The sequence below is a fragment of the Oncorhynchus kisutch genome, linkage group LG8 (genome assembly GCF_002021735.2).
Source record: "Oncorhynchus kisutch isolate 150728-3 linkage group LG8, Okis_V2, whole genome shotgun sequence".
NCBI classification, from domain to species: Eukaryota; Metazoa; Chordata; class Actinopteri; order Salmoniformes; family Salmonidae; genus Oncorhynchus; species Oncorhynchus kisutch.
In genome coordinates this window covers 64,093,038-64,111,368 of record NC_034181.2, presented here as the reverse complement: position 1 = coordinate 64,111,368, position 18,331 = coordinate 64,093,038, and the positions used below count along the sequence as shown (strand labels likewise).

At 45.2% G+C, this 18,331-nt stretch overlaps 1 protein-coding gene across 1 annotated transcript in view; it reads right to left on the bottom strand.

The window, feature by feature from the left end:
• The window catches only part of LOC116374867 (potassium/sodium hyperpolarization-activated cyclic nucleotide-gated channel 4), an 81,702-nt gene that overhangs the window by 46,460 nt on the left and 16,911 nt on the right, over positions 1-18,331 (bottom strand). Inside the window, 1 exon segment of the mRNA XM_031830827.1 lies at positions 6,197-6,620. Coding sequence (XP_031686687.1) covers positions 6,197-6,620 — 424 coding nt within the window.

The window sequence follows — 18,331 nt, the reverse complement described above, 5'->3', positions numbered from 1 at the left end:
CAAGCCCACAGGATCTCATTCACAGCAAAACAATGAATGAATTATCTGTTCATATTTCCCGTCCAAGCATCTTATGTCACGAACATTACAATAGTCATGGCGCTAGTCAACGTGAAGTGTCAAGCTGATAGAGCTAAGAAGGTCGCTTGTTCTATATATATATATATTGCTCGATTTGAGTAGGGAAGCTACATAGGTGAGATACAAATACCTGTCCAAGACTACTAGTACTGTACAAAGAAAACTCTACTGTCAAATCCCTGTAATTGTTGAAGTTCCATCCCGCTGGGCACACGGGAATCAACATGTTTTCACGTCAAAACAACCTGTTCGTTGTTGGGGGCCAAAAAAACAAATGGCCCTGTTGCTAACCCCTGTCTTACACCAAAACAGACCCTGCCTAATTGCCAAGTGTTCATTAGAGATGTACAGGGGAGGGGCTGGACACTCTGCACCATGCACTCACTGTCATTTGCTTCTAAAGTCATTTGGGACTGCTGGCATGTCACAACATGCAGCTTAGCCACAAACAGACGCACACGCACGCACACACACAGACACAGACACACACAGACACAGACACACACACACACACACACACACACACACACACACACACACACACACACACACACACACACACACACACACACACACACACACACACACACACACACACACACACACACACACACACACACACACTGCATTGTAGAGTACAACACATTAAAGGGATGATGGATGGCTGGGCTCTTTGTTTTAATTGATAGGGACATACAATAAGCCTGGCTGCATGACTATCCGGCTAAACAACAGAGCCATGAATGACGAGGGCACCCAGACAATCCACAAAGGCATCTTAAGGGCAGGGGTTCTGACATTGGCAGCCACGTTACTCTATCACCTAACCTCATCAGTGCTCTCAGTGGAGAGAACTATGGACGAGCTCTACTCTGTTTGAAACCAAGGCTTTTACCACCTAGGTGACCTTCAATATCCTTTACATTATTACGGTTAATAGCTAGGGAATGTCTACAACCGAACTAATTTCTACAACCGAACTAATGTCATATCGAACTGTTATGTGTCTGTGTTGTGGTCAAGATGAATAAGTAAAACATCTAACCAGTGTAGCCTAGTGGTTAGAGCATTGGACTAGTAACTGAAAGGTTGTAAGTTCAAATCCCTGAGCTGACAAGATACAAAATCTGTTGTTCTGCCCCTGAACAGGCAGTTAACCCACTGTTCCTAGGCCATCATTGAAAATAAGAATTTGTTCTTAACTGACTTGCCTAGTTAAATAAAGGTCAAATAAAATAAAATGCATACTGGATATTCACATGTGCATCATTGTAGTCTTCTCAACAAATTGTAAATGTGGAAGGATCATTGCTGCTTTGTTTCTTTTAGATTTAAAGAAAGCTAAATTGTCTGAGACGTCACAGTGGAAAGAAAACAGGACCCAGTCCAGAAAGACAGACATGCCCAGACAAGACATCCATTTGATCAATAGGGAGACACCTGATCGTGTCAGGAAGCTATTTGGGACACACAGGAAGTCACAGTCACAGCTGCAGTCATCTCAGACAGATGGAGGGAGAGAAGAGTGTGGTCCAGGTGAGAGAGAGAGAGAGAGAGAGAGAGAGAGAGAGAGAGAGAGAGAGAGAAAGAGAGAGAGAGAATAGATGCATATGTCTGTGAGTGAGTCACAGTCAATGTAATGCTATGCTGTGGCATCTGGTGTTTCCCGTCCAGGCTGCTAATGATGATGAATGTCTGGCATCGTGTCGACCACCAAATCCAAGAAAAATCCTATTGTTTCACTGATGCCGCTTTCACAATGCCACCCTCCCCCCTTTTCTGATTTTAGTTCAACATTGGGCTAGATTTCAGTATAAAAGTACAACATGGGCGACACAGTAAAAAGCCCTGACAAAATGCCAGACCCTCATCCACACTGTAATGGTAGACAAGGGAGTTGTGTAGGTAAAGAAATGGGGGCGACAGAGAGAAAGAACCACATGGGGCCACTCTTTCATCAGCTGTCTATACAAGCCTTGGCCTGGAGGGCTTTTGAGGAAGCCACAGAACGCTTTCATTCAGCTTCCTACCGAGAAGCATCGATGGGTGCGTGCCGGATTACACATTTTAATGTAGAAGTCTTCTAAGGGGCCCTGCTGTGGGTATTAATATCACACAAGGCACATTCACAGACAGTCTTGAGGACCTGTCACTCTTGCTGGCAAGCCTCATTGTGCACTCAATAATACCCCATTAAACCTTTTCTTCTTTCTTATCTGTGAAACAGCAGTCCTTGGCCAAGGTACGGGTCACCAAGTGGAGGACTGATTGGCTGATTTGCATTATTTACATATTTTGTGTGTGCTGATTTATTGGGTGGAAAATGAATGGAAGTGCCCTCCCTCCATCCCTCCCTCGTGGCGTGCCTGCCTGCCTGGCGACCACGTGGCTCACTCTTATCGAAGCACCTTGTGGATTTCTTTCTGTGGCATATCGGATCCCCCCCCCCCCCCTCCATCCTGCACACAGCCAGTTGGGCAGAAAAGCCATCCATCTTAACAATCCCAGATGCCAATATTAATAGGAAGATGGACTCCCTGCCTCCATGCACTAAACAAACACAGATGGTGGTGGTGCTCCAAAAGCTCCTGACACCAAGTTCAAAACACTGTGGAATTGTCTGCCATGTTGAAAACGATCCACCGCCGCCTGCTAATGTTATTCTTGTTAACTCTAAGTCGGAAAAGTATTTAAGGATGTTCTTTCTCTCTTTCTGCAAAATTAAGTGCAGCTAAGTGCTGACTGAGATTTTACAAAAATCCAAATCTGGGGCTTGATGCTTTGGCTTTTATACTATTTCCACATAAGGCCGTTGACAATTCTGTCTTTTAAACTATTTCCTCGTCAAGGCCCCAAATGCCTCTGCATCCCTGCTAAAAGCAGCACGCAGGGGGATGGTGATGTTGAAGACATCTGGCATGGGAGCCACTCTCACAAATGAGTCATTAGTGCATTCGTTTGAGTTTGATTTAATAACGTGTTGACTAATTTAATTCAAGTCACTGGGTTTGTCTATAGGAGACAACTCCGATGAGGAGGATATTCGGCCAGCGTCTTATTTTTATCCCAATGAAATATGACAATGAGTACAGCCCAGCTGTCTAGACAGGGAGAGATGGGGATAGGAGGACAGACAGGAGAGATGCCATGGCACTGATTGCAGCCACCTCCCTTTGATATGATGGATATCTGCACACCACTTAGAATATCATTATCTACAACAATGCCCCCCCCCCCCCACACACACACACACACAACCACCACAACCATCAACCACAGCCTGTTTGTAAGCTGTAAAACACTGTAGTTCACTGAGCCCTCTCGGCTATTATGTCTTGGAATGGAATGTTTGATCAATGTTTTTATTCTGTAAGCGTTTATTATTGGTTAGTTAATGTTGTGTGGTTTAAAACTTGAGATGCTGATTTGATAGGATGGGAAGTCCTTTGTGCCATGCAACAAAGGGTCAGAGTTGACTAGGGGCACCAATCAAGACTTGAGATACTGCCCCTAAACACGTTACAGTAGCAAGTCATGTAAACACACAGGCACACGTACACACAGAAAATAAAGCACCTGACATCTCCACAGCCAGGGGGTTCATTTAACCCTTAATGTCAGGGTGTGTGTGGGCCAGGATGTTAGAATATCAGAGGAGACTAGGGGCTGAGCTGTTGACTGTGACAGTGCTACGGGGAGCTGCCTTGCGGAGGCATTTGTCTTCTGTTCACTATGACAGGTGAGAACATGAAGCCTTCCTTCACTCAGCAGGTCAGAGGGCATCAGACGTCTCCAGGACCAACTATGACAGAGCAACGAGCAATGTCGCTGTGCTGGGGGAAGCAACGGAGTCAACAACATCAAAGATCTTGCAAGTTAAACAGGAAGTACTGTATTTCCTATGGCGCTGTGGATTGCTCTTCAGCTACCAGCAATTTAAGAAGACATATTATTCGAAAAGGTCAAATGGTGATGCAGTTTTAAAAATGACGTAATTTGAAATGTAGTCGTCATCACGAAAAAGTCAAAAAGTCAGTCAGGTGGTGAGATCTGGTCGACAAGTTATTCGGGAGTGCCAGATGACATTTCTGTGGGGTTACCACTGTAGTGTTCCAGCACCGAGGCAGAGCCTGCCTACCCAGCGCCGATCAGCACGCCTCGCGCGCACACACACACATACACATACAGTACACACACATACAAATAGAATCTGCCTCTGTGTTGGCTAGTCCCCTCTATCAGTCCCAGTTCCCAGTTCCCATGAAGACATAAAGACAAATGGGTTTGATGGTGATGAGATTCATTTACTAGCAATGCTGCCTCTTTGATGTATACTTCACCACCTGAGTGGTATGCTGCCTCAAACTGTCTGTCGATGTGGTTGAAAGGCCCCTTTTAAAATGCCCGTGGGTATGGTGTGGTTTAGTGTTGTGGTCTGTTTGGCAATCAGCCAGCTAATCAAACTCCCCCATTGTTCATGCAAAGTAAAACAGGTGAACACACCCAGCCGTGATTTGAAGGCATTTTACAGCAACTGTGAAAGAGAGCGCCTAAGTTGGTTTAGAGAGCTGAATAGAGCCGTGATCAAAATACCCTGTAGGGATGGTCAACAATCATTCTGTCTAAATGGTATTGTAGAAGAGAGAACGAGAGGGAACCTGTCCTGACAAACATTTCAATGTTACAAACAGTGAAGGATGAGACTTAAAAACAAACAAAAGATAACTATTGTAAAATATACTGTGTCAGTAAAATGTATACAGTATGTATAAGCTGGAAATAGAAGCCTAAGTGTTGTTGTCTATTAGTTTACTCCAATTAGGCGAGGGGTGGAGGGTTAGGGGTAAATAATAAAGGAAAATATATTTGAAAAAAATATATGGGGGGTTGGAAATTATGCAGACAATTACATTGATAGATTGTGGCTTCTATCTGCAATATTCAAATAAAATGTAAAAAACAATGCTACACGCTCTTTGAAAAAAAAGTGCTTTCTAGAACCTAAAAGGATTCCTCGGCTGTCCCCATAGGAGATCCCTTTTGGGTTTCAGGCAGAACCCTATTAGGTTCATTGTAGAAACCTTTTCCCAGAGGGTTTTAAATGGAACACAAAAGAGTTCTACTTGGAATTAAAAAGGGTTCTCCTATGGGGACAGCCGAAGAACCCTTTTTTTTCTAAGAGTGCATGACAAGGCTTCAAATGGAGTAGTACTGTGCAGTTTAGACTAATACAATGTTTGTAGAAGCTAGAGCATGAATGGCAGAGGTTGGGCAGGGAGCCCCATCTGTTGGCTGGTATGTAAATTCCCTGTGGCGGTGCCTGGGTCTGTGTGCGCCCTGCTTTCCTGGTGGTGAAGGAGTGTCTCTGTCTCCTTAGTGACTGACTGACTGAATGCATTTCCTGCTGTGCTCTGCTGCTTCACTTTGCACCTCTTACTTCTGGGACAGTGCTCAAGGATACACCCAGGGAGGGACAGGAACATTTCTAATTATTACAGAAAGTATAATCATCCCTGTATTTCAGCAGCAGCAGAGTCTCTCTCTCTCTCTCTCTCTCTCTCTCTCTCTCTCTCTCTCTCTCTCTCTCTCTCTCTCCTCTCTCTCTCTCTCTCTCTCTCTCTCTCTCTCTCTCTCTCTCTCTCTCTCTCTCTCTCTCTCTCTCTCTCTCTCTCTCTCTCTCTCTCTCTCTCTCTCTCTCTCTCTCTCTCTCTCTCGACTCCCTTCGTCAGACTGGTAGATAGACTGCTGCTGCACAGAACAGTAATCAACGTTTCTCTCTTCATCATCTCACTGGTGGATGAGGTAAAGCAAAAAGCCTCTTCACCTTGCCTCACTAGTGGATCTAATCAGACATAGCTAGCTAGAGTAGCTTCCTCTAGCCCAACCCCAGGGGAACGGTAACACATTATGGATCTCAGTAAACAACGTTATCTCTCTCTGAGGGGCTATACTCTACAGAGGACAGTCGGCTGTGGTAAAGATGGTCTGTGTTCATGTGTAGGTATTCTGTGTTTGGTAGATATACTATGGATTCTAATAATCTCCCCTCTCTCACGCGCACATATTGTACGTACGAACACAACACACAAACACACACCCTCCTACAGTACCCTACCTCCTCCCACTGGTGGATGTATCGGATGAGCCTGGACAGCCTGAGCAGTCTGAGCAGGCTGAGGATCTTCGTGAAGCGGACGATCCTCAGCGCCCGGGCCGTCTTGTAGAAGTCTGAGTCGATGCGCGTCTCCACGATGAGGAAGATGTAGTCCACAGGTATGGAGGAGATGAAGTCCACCACGAACCAGCTCCTCAGGTACTTGATCTTGATCTGTTGTGGGTCCAGGATGATCTCGGTGTTGTCCTCCTTGACGATGCCCGTGCGGAAGTTGAGCACCAGGTCCATGAGGAAGAAGGTGTCTGAGATCACGTTGAAGATGATCCAGGGGGGCGTGTGTTCGTCTTTGAAGAAGGTGATGCCCACCGGGATGACGATCAGGTTCCCCACCATCAGCAGCAGCATGGTCAGGTCCCAGTAGAACCTAGAACAGGACGAACCACAGAGAGCTTAGAGCCTGGGAGAGAACATGAGGAACCACAGATGGCATAGAACCTGGGAGAGAACATGAGGAACCACAGATGGCCTAGAACCTGGGAGAGAACAGGAGGAACCACAGATGGCATAGAACCTGGGAGAGAACAGGAGGAACCACATAGGGATATTGATCAGGTTCCCCACTATCAGTAGCACTATAGTCAACTCCAGCAGCACCTGGGAGAGACAGGAATTGGGTAGAAAGGATTTAGGAGAAAAGATCAACAGCTGCCTCTCCCTGAGAAGTACCGCTACCACTGATCACATTAAATGTACATTCTGTAAGCTACAGCAGCTATCTAGGATGAGCGGTTCGTTTTATACCATCACATAGACTGTACTGTACTGAACAGCTTTATACTGCCACTGACATTCAACATGTTCAATAATGAACGTGGTTTAGGATCGTGTACACTATGTACACTATGTACACTATGGCCATGTGTCTTGACCCGCCACTAAATCCTGTCTTTGAAGGCCTTTTAAAGTTAATGATTCAATATCAAATATTGAATTAAACTAACTGTTAAATCCCCGATACGGCCAGTTTGAACCTGTGTGACCCATGGCTGTCACAACATGTGCTCACATGTTATCCGCCTGCGGCTCTCGTGAAGGAGTAATGGCCCACACACACACACGCAGCCTAGCCTACATCAGTCTGTCTTGATGCGTAACCTATTTGTCTCCTGCTTTAAAAAGGTCAACGAGGGTTAAATGTTGATTACAAAGTGTTGGGTGACGTTGTCCATCGTCCCAGCTGCACAGTTTGGTTGTAAATTACACTCTCCGCCCGCTTCGTAATTAAATCCAGATTGGTTGTGTTGTATACAGGTTGATATACAGTATCCTTGGTGCTCTATAGATGGCACCGAGGCAGCGCGTCCCGCATTGTGAACTGGTTCTTGTGGGTAGGGCAGGATGATTTAACCACTCAAGTTTAACCGGCCCCATAAAAATCCATCTCAGAGCAAAACCAATTTAAAGCAGAGAACCAGAAGAAATGAAAAATATACTATTCACAATGTTGATGGTTGCTTTGCTGTGATGCCTCTCAGTGGAGATGAACGTTCCAATTGCCTCTGAGATCACTGTGCTGCCTGTCTGTGGACACATTACTTTGAAATAAACATTAATTACAGAGATATTACACACACACAGCTGTCTAAGACAGTTGAGCCATGGATTACGGTTTACAAAAATACACACACACACCTGCGTGTGCACACATGCACACACACACACTCACTCACACACACACACACACACACACACACACACACACACACACACACACACACACACACACACACACACTTACTCACACACACACACACATGCACACACACTCACTCACACACAATGACACACACACACACCCACACACACACACACACACACACACACACACTCACTCACTCACTCACTCACTCACTCACTCACTCACTCACTCACACACACATGCACACACACTCACAATGACACACACACACCTGCGTGTGCACACATGCACACACACACACACACACACACACACACACACACACACACACACACACACACACACACTCACTCACTCACACACACATGCACACACACACACACACACACACACATGCACACACACACACTTACTCACACACACACACACATGCACACACACTCACTCACACACAATGACACCCACACACACACACACACACACACACACTCACTCACTCACTCACTCACTCACACACACATGCACACACACTCACTCACCCACACACACAATGACACACACTAAACCCCATCTCGCTTACACACTGACACACAAAACAGTGGCAGTAATAGGAATTCTTCAAAGTAAAAGGGTATCCATGGTTTCAGTTTCTTGTCAAGCAGAGTTATATTTAGAAAGACGTTTCCGCCACTGTGTTTGCTCATGTTAAGATTTAAAGCCCAAGAGGACAAGACACAACTTCAAAGGAAATAACATGTGCACGGGTAATGACATTTACTCTTCGAATTCTTCCCATTCCCTCGTATTCCCCATGTCAGGAAGAAGTATGTGAGTTGACACCATGACGACAAAACAGCTTGCTAACGGGCTGGAGGTGCACCAACAGCCCTTAATGTCGCTGAAATCACTATGTGCTAATATATCCATTTATTTTCGTGCCAACACCTGCTCAGTGTCCTCGCCACTTTTCTGCCAGTTTCATGGTGACTTGACTGTTAGTTTAAACTGGGTCGTGAAGAAACAAACAGAGACATCAGGAAGTAGAAAAGGCCCAGCTGGCAGACTATCTTGTCTGTTTGGACAGAGAGAGAGAGAGAGAGAGAGAGAGAGAGGAGGCTGAGAAAAGACAGGGGGAGGCTGTGGAGAGGCAGGGGAGGAGGGGTCCTCCACATGCTTACTGGGCCTCAGAATGAGGGATGGAGGGGTATGTAAGCTACTTTCAGGATCCCCTGAGAGGGCCTGGGGCCAAGAGAGGGGACACACACCTGTGTGAACTCCACCTGTTCCCTTGGATGAAGAAATGGGGTATTTGTGGTCAACAGCCTTCCCAAGCCTCTAGTCATGTACTGTACATACTATAGCCTACTACAGACACCAATCACGTGTCTGTCCCCCGATACCTCATGTCTCTAGGTCTCCTCAATGTCAGAGATTCACAACCGAGGTGATGAAGGTTGTGACCCACGATGAAAATATTGTGGAACAAACAACCAGCTTTCCATCCAACCTTTTTATGCGAAGGTCGGATAAAACATTTCACGACAGGATTGATGGAAACAGCTAATTTTTAGGTAAACGTTCCAAATGTCGACAAAACAAAAGACGTTAGACAAGATGGGATCTTTTTGTGTCTGTACAATTCATTACGCAACAAATGGCAGTGGAAACGCCTTTATGCGCAAATATTGATTTAATTGATCAACTAGTGAGGATGACATGGTGTGTGGTCCTCCCACTATGACTCTGGAAAGCATGCAGTTTATTAGGCTACAGATTAAATAAATGATGAACTTCACAGGGTGGTGAAAGTGCAAGGTGATGAGCTTGATGGTCTTTTCCAATAAATATCGAGGGTCTTATTCTGGTACCATGATGATCAAATCTTGGCTGCCATTTTGGCAAATAAAAATAATCGGTCTCTTTGTCCATAATAATCGCATCATGAAGAAGGCTATACCTGCACTGTATCTGTGACCTGTTGGCTAAAGCGCGCGTGCCAAGACAAGAGTGTGCACATTCGCTATATAACGCAGTAGTTTTTTGTGGCAAAATCATCAGTAGAGTTGAAAATGCAGTGAAAACACATTTAAATGGTGTTATTGTAGCAGTACATGGGAATTTCAACTCAAAAGGTATTTTTATCGCACACAGCGTTTTATCCGCAACAAGTCAATTTGATGGAAATATCTCTGGTGGAAAAATGTGCATATTGTTTTATACAGACTTTAGAGTATTCGCACTACCATCTGTCGCCAATTGGATGGAAATCTAGCTACTAACCAGGTTTCCATCCAATCTTTTTTTGTGAGTAACGTACATGTCGGATAAAAAAAAATGAAAGACAGGCCTGATGGAAACAGTTAATTTGTCAGTATAGTGCACATTTTTATGTGCACTACATCATTATGCACAACATTTTATCCACAACAAGTCCATTTCGAAGGAAATACATTTATTGGGAAAATTTGCATGAAAATCTGTCGTCAATTGGATGGAAACCAACGCTATACATACAAAAGTATGTGAACACCCCTTGAAATGATTTCAGCCACACCCGTTGCTGACAGGTGTATAAAATCGAGCACACCGACATGCAATCTCCATAGACAAACATTGGCAGTAGAATGGCCTTACTGAAGAGCTCAGTGACTTTCAACGTGGCACTGTCATAGGATGCCACCTTTCCAACAAGTCAGTTTGTCAAATGTCTGCCCTGCTAGAGCTGGACTCTGGATTCCACCATTGGACTCTGGAGCAGCGGAAAGGTGTCTGTTATAGCAGCAAAGGGGTGGAGGGGGGCAACTCCATATTAATGTTCATGATTTTGGAATAAGATATTTGACGAGCAGGTGTCCATATACTTTTGGTCATGTAGTTAGTGTATGTATTAGTATTTCTATTCAAGAATTAAGGACACACATCTGGTTCTGTGTGAATGTGCATGAGTTGTGTCTGTGTGTGTGTGTGTGTGTGTGTGCTCTTTTTCCTTTTCACTCTTGCTATTGCCTTCTGATGGGGGTCAGCCCACCTAAACATAGCAGGGATCCATTTACTGTGTTTTCTATCCTGACATAAAGGAACATTGTCCTATAAATATAGATAGACTGAGCAGTGAGTGCAGCGCAGGGCAGGGTGGTGGACGAACATCGCAAAGGCACCAAATCCCCATCTCTATGTCTGTCTGAAAGCACTGACTTGTGGATTGATAGCTTTTCCATTCGTGAAACAAAAGGCAGTGTCCTTCATGGTGATATCAGTGCAGGCAGGGGTATGCTGCTGCGGTGTAGGGAGAGAGGGGGAGGAGAAGGATGATAGGGAGAGCGCCATAGAGAGAGGGAGAGTTTGAGGGAGGAGAGAGAGAGATCCAGAGAGGGAGGGAGCGATAGAGAGAGGGAGAGTTTGAGGGAGGAGAGAGAGAGATCCAGAGAGGGAGGGAGCGATAGAGAGGGAGAGTTTGAGGGAGGAGAGAGATCCAGAGAGGGAGGGAGCGTTAGAGAGAGGGAGAGTTTGAGGGAGGAGAGAGAGAGATCCAGAGAGGGAGGGAGCGTTAGAGAGGGAGAGTTTGAGGGAGGAGAGAGAGATCCAGAGAGGGAGGAAGCGTTAAGAGAGGGAGAGTTTGAGGGAGGAGAAAGATCCAGAGAGGGAGGGAGCGTTAAGAGAGGGAGAGTTTGAGGGAGGAGAGAGAGATCCAGAGAGGGAGGAAGCGTTAAGAGAGGGAGAGTTTGAGGGAGGAGAGAGAGAGATCCAGAGAGGGAGGGAGCGATAGAGAGGGAGAGTTTGAGGGAGGAGAGAGAGAGATCCAGAGCGGGAGAGAGCGATAGAGAGGGAGAGTTTGAGGGAGGAGAGAGAGATCCAGAGAGGGAGGGAGCGATAGAGAGGGAGAGTTTGAGGGAGGAGAGAGAGGGAGCGAGAGGGGAAATGACCCCGGTTGCATAGCTTACACCTGAGTTGTTATAGTGCTGGGGAGGGACTGCTCACTGTCATGACGACAGACCGTGACATTTCCATGCCTGCTCGTCTACAGAGACAGAGGTACGGTCCACACCACACCGTCTGCTCTCCTGGGAAGAGACCAAGGACTGCAGACCCATGTTTTTACCCTCAGAGTGCCTCCTGCTACAAGATAAACCTCTCTCCCACTCACCACCCTGTCCTGGAGATAGCTACCTGGGGCCACACTAACCCAGCCTGGTGTCACTGTCACACTGGAGCTCTGACATCACCCACAGTGAGCTACTCACACACACTCCTCTCCCCCAACATGAACATGTTGAAAAGGCATAAAGGATCTACAGACGGTTTGTGTGTGTGTGTGTGTGTGTGTGCGCGCGTGTGTGCGTGCGTGTGCGTGCATTGCCCGCAGGGTGCTGTCTCTACCTGTTGGCAGACACGCTGGGAGAGCGATGGCATGGCATCCAGGTAGGTTGTCTGTCATGTCAGCTACACTAGTCTTGCAGACAGAGACAGCAATGAGGAGCAGTGTGTGTGTGTGCTCCTCTTCATTCGGCATGGCGTCAGACTGAATGAGGACAGTAGAACAACAATGTGTGGTCTTCCTGTTCCTCCCTGCTCTTCCTTCCCAGAGAGCAGCAGCACAGTCATTCCCACTGTAAATGTGGCTCTGGCTGATTGAATGATTGATGTTGATCTATTTATGAATATGAAAAACAGTTCCCCTCTTGAATAATGCATGTCCTTGTTTTGTGTGTTTTTTTCTCTCCCTTTTACCTAGTTCTTGTGAGAGGCTGTTTTGTGTGTTTTTTTCTCTCCCTTACCTAGTTCTTGTGAGAGGCTGTTTTGTGTGTTTTTTTCTCTCCCTTTTACCTAGTTCCTGTGAGAGGCTGTTTTGTGTGTTTTTTTCTCTCCCTTTTACCTAGTTCTTGTGAGAGGCTGTTTTGTGTGTTTTTTTCTCTCCCTTACCTAGTTCTTGTGAGAGGCTGTTTTGTGTGTTTTTTTCTCTCCCTTTTACCTACTTCTTGTGAGAGGCTGTTTTGTGTGTTTTTTTCTCTCCCTTTTACCTAGTTCCTGTGAGAGGCTGTTTTGTGTGTTTTTTTCTCTCCCTTTTACCTAGTTCCTGTGAGAGGCTGTTTTGTGTGTTTTTTTCTCTCCCTTTTACCTAGTTCTTGTGAGAGGCTGTTTTGTGTGTTTTTTTCTCTCCCTTTTACCTAGTTCCTGTGAGAGGCTGTTTTGTGTGTTTTTTTCTCTCCCTTACCTAGTTCCTGTGAGATGCTGTTTTGTGTGAGGATGAGGAATCCTCGTCAAACGTGCTGATTCGCCATTTGCCTGAGGATGTGGCCCCATGTCACATTAGACACAAGCAGCACACACTGCCTGCATCAATATGACTACTGGCCACTGGCTACTCTAACCCGTCTTAGGGGTGTCACTACTGTACTGCACAGTGAACAGTTGGCTTGACTGTGTGTGTGTGTGAAGTGTGTGTGTGTGTGTGTGTGTGTGTGTGTGTGTGTGTGTGTGTGTGTGTGTGTGTGTGTGTGTGTGTGTGTGTGTGTGTGTGTGTGTGTGTGTGTGTGTGTGTGTGTGTGTGTGTGTGTGCAGTGGCAGGAATCCATTAACTCTTAGGCCTGTTCTGACAGGCGAGTGATGAGTGAAAATGAAGCATGTTAGTCTATTACAACACAGCCATACATTTTCCAGACACCACATTTTGCCAAAAGGACAACACACACACACACACACACACACACACGCAGACACACACACACACACACACACACACACACACACACACACACACACACACACACACACACACACACACACACACACACACACACACACACACACACACACACACACACACACACACACACACACACACATACACACAGAAGGCTACAAAACACATTGCATAGCAATTGTGCAAGACAGTTCTCCATTGGGCCAGATGGCACACTATGAGACAATAACAGGAGGAAATTGAAGTGTCCAGGAGAGAATCGTGTTAAAAGGGTTAATCCTATGTTTGTTGACACCCCGCTCCGATGAACTGCAATGACGGCACTGACATTGCTAAGCACAGCCGGCGGGCTCACTGCAAGCAGGGAGCACATCACTGACACTGGGCTACACAGTCGAAAGGGACTATTTTTAGGTGAGGCTGACCGTTTTATCAGTACTGAGCAGTGCCGCTGTTGTAAGAAGAATTCACCGTAGAAAAAGCACCAAATCGATTTACTAAACACCAACGTGAGAAAGGGGGAATCTAATGTAAGGAACAGCCCCTTCTGAATAGTGCACAGCATATGAATAATACCATTAATAAGACTACAATAGCCAGGTGCTGCTGGACCACTGCAGGAATTTCATCCAGCTGAAAAACCCTGTTCTGTAAGAGTCTCCCAACTGCACCTAAACTCCAGAGCAGAGGCAGGTTTGACCTCTGATGCTGAAGCTGGTAGAGATCTATACTGTCTCAGGCCTTGTCTGTATTCAAGTCCGAGTTAATAGATCGTATATTCTGGGATTCGACAGCTAAGAAGAGTCTAATCCTTTTGCATATAGACTAAGAATGCATACTGGTAACTGTCAAGTGCATAATGACCTCCACTGTGACCAGTGAAAACACATGTACCACTTATTCATGAAAAATGAACCGCTTCCAAAGAGAAATACTAAGACCCCATAATAAAACAAAGCCACACAGCAAAGCTAGAGATCAAGCAATAAGCCCATCTAAAATATGTATCAGTTTTGGATCCTCAATCGTTCTCTTATGAATATCAACAATCTAATCAACGTAGCCACTGCAGAATAAACTGCAGTACAAGGGAGACGGAACGTTTGAAGGAGTAGGAGAAGACTCTCCACCGCCCAACACCCCTGGAGCATATTACCATTTTAAGGTGCTGCTGGCTGCCGCCACCAGTAGAGAGGCACAGTGTCCCTGTCCCTGTCCTTGTCCCTGGTCGCAGCGCACACAGCAGAGTCCCTCCCCAGAGCAGAGTAGACGCAGAACAGAGCACGGCCCGTTAGTTACCTGCTCGGGGGAATAAAAGACTCCTCAAGGATACTCCGCAAGCAGCGCAGTCAGCAACTCACTGTGCCCTCCACCAAAACAAAAGGACCACTGTGCACAGTCCATAGGCCTATCAGAGGACAACACAGGGCATAGACAACTGCCCAGGGTCTAATAACCTGCCCAGGGACTGAGGTTGATAATTAGCCGGCTGGCTAAAACCGGCACTTTTACTGAAACGTTGATTAATGTGCACTGTCCCTGTAAAAATCAAATCAACTCAACTCAACTCAACACAGGCGGATCCTGAAATGGCATCCAATTCTATATAAATAGTGCACGACTTTTGACCAGGGCCCATAGAATAATGTGCCACTTGAGATGCACCCACAGACTCCTCTCCAACCTGCTCTCATCCCCCAGACTACATGCAGCTGGATCACCCTTCTCTACTTCCTGCCTGTCTGCCATTTCGCCCCCTAATTGCAGCCATCTTTATTATCATGATTCATTGTTATCTATGTACTGTATCTCCCATGTCATGTCTAGGGTTCTTCTATCAGTAAACCACGGAGTGTTTATGTGGGAGAATGAACAGCGCACAGTGCTGGGTGCCTCCTATACACACGTCACCCTGTTTCCCAGGAGAGAGAGTGAACAGCTGGGTCTCCTAAACCAGATGAAGAGCTAACCTAATGTACTACCGTAGCTGCCATTATATTAGCAGTCAGTCACATTGCAGGCTACACTGTCACCTTGCCGCTCCCTTTCCCAGCCCCCAATCTCAACCCCCAGCCCCATGTAGCCCCACACCCCAACCTCGGCCCCAGAGCCCCCCCTCAACACTCAGCCCTAGCCTAGCCTACCTCGAGCCCCAGCCCTCCCTCCTACCCCGAGCCCCCTCACTCCCTTAGCCCCGACCTGTCAATTATCTTCCCCAACCAGGTGATGTAATCAGCAAATGGAGCCACAGAAATGAAAGCCTTTCTATCCATCTCAGAGATGTTGATCCAGGGTCAGAGTGAGAGCGAGAGAGAAAGATAAAAATGTGGAACACAGAGAGAGAGAACCGAGAGTGAAAACAAGATGGTGCAAAACTAATGAGTGGGAGAGAAAGGTTGAGGAGAGAATGAGGGAGGAAGAATTCATCTCCTTATATTCTGCTCAGTGGATAAAGGAGCACATAATCTCTCCTCTTTTCATATACTGAGCCCTGTTGCTCCAAACTCCACAGAAATTGTAAGCACATTTTAGCACACCCTCCCCCCCAAAAAAGATATGAGTAAGAGGGAAAAATATAGCCAAAATTAATGCAGCTTAAAACCCAGCAGTTTATGGAAAACCCTTTACTAAGAAGTCATTTTAAGCATAAAATGAAATAAAAATGTGGGACACGATGCAGAGTTGATCTGGTCTGCGTGAGAAGGCAAAAGCAGAGGCTTATCTGACTGTTAAACCAAATAGGAGCGGATTTATCTTGTTTATTTGTTATTCCTGTCATTTCTTGAGTGTATGTGCTAAATAGTGCAAATGCATTTGATTTAAACATATTTCCCTGCCACCATCTTCCCTATTCAGGTGCTAACAACAGCCCGGTAGAAAATAACCTGATTCACAAATAACAGGGGGAAGAAGATGTCTTTGGAGACGGGGAAGAGAAATGGGAGAATCACACCAACACTGCAGGTCTCTTAATCCAGCCATTTTCCCGAGTCTTCTAGTCACACGGCCTGCGTAGCGTGAGGGTGGGAGGAGGCTAAACACATTGCGGCTGGGGAATGGGGAAGTACTTCCTGTGAATCATGGCAACCACACAGACAGGGCTCTTTATTCTGCTGGACTCCACTCAATCCCTCCATAAGTGGAGAGGTTGTTGCACTGAGTAGGAGCCCCACGGGTTCCTTATGGTTTAGTAGTACTCTAGCAGGCAGCACTGATACTGCTGCCAACGGCCTGGTGAATAGAGGCCAAGTCTGTTTCTCAAACATGACTGGTCTGAGAAAAGGATAGATAACAAACATTTTGCAAGAGGGTTCTTCTAATAGTCAACAACTGACAGCGGACACTATCTACAGACACTCACTATCTACAGACACACACTATCTATAGACATTGTCCATAGACACTCATTCTCTATAGACACTCACTATCTACAGACACACACTATCTATAGACACACACTATCTACAGACACTATCTATAGACAATATATATAGGCACTCAATATCTACAGACACTCACTATCTATAGACACTATCTATAAACAATATCTATAGACAGTCACTATCTATAGACACTATCTATAAACAATATCTATAGACAGTCACTATATATTGACACTATCTATAGACACTATCTATAGACACTACAGTGTCTTGCAAAAGTATTCATCCCCCTTCCTTCCTTTTGTTACATCACAACCTGTCATTTAAAATGATGTTTATTTGGATTACATGTAATGGACATACACAAAATAGTCCATATTGGTGAAGTGAAATGAAAGAAAGGTTTCAAAACATTATACAAATAAAAAACTGAAAAGTGGTGTGTGAATATGTATTCACCCCCTTTTACTATGAAGCCCCTAAATAAGATCTGGTGCAACCAATTACCTTCAGAAGTCACATAATTAGTTAAATAAAGTCCACCTGTGTGCAATCTAAGTGTCACCTGATCTGTCACATTATCTGAGTATATATACACCTGTTCTGAAAGGCCCCAGAGTCTGCAACACCACTATATTAAGTTAAAATAAGTGTTCATTCAGTATTGTTGTAATTGTCATTATTACAAAGAAATAAATAAAAATCAGCTGATTAATCGGTATCGGCTTTTTTTTGGGTCCTCCAATAATCGGTATCGGCGTTGAAAAATCATAATGGGTCGAACTCTACAACAGACACTATCTAAAGACACCATCAACAGACACTCACTATCTACAGACTATCTACAGACACTCACTTTCTATAGCTGCATTGTCGGAACTAGAAGCACAAGCATTTCGCTACACTCGCATTAACATCTGCTAACCATGTGTATGTGACAAATAAAATTTGATTTGATTTGATTTACAGACTATAGCCCACCTATAATTTAGCCCAAACAACTACCTCTTTCCCTACTGTATTTAATTAATTTATTTATTTTGCTCCTTTGCACCCCATTATTTTTATTTCTACTTTGCACATTCTTCCATTGCAAATCTACCATTCCAGTGTTTTACTTGCTATATTGTATTTACTTTGCCACCATGGCCTTTTTTTGCCTTTACCTCCCTTCTCACCTCATTTGCTCACATCGTATATAGACTTGTTTATACTGTATTATTGACTGTATGTTTGTTTTACTCCATGTGTAACTCTGTGTCGTTGTATGTGTCGAACTGCTTTGCTTTATCTTGGCCAGGTCGCAATTGTAAATGAGAACTTGTTCTCAACTTGCCTACCTGGTTAAATAA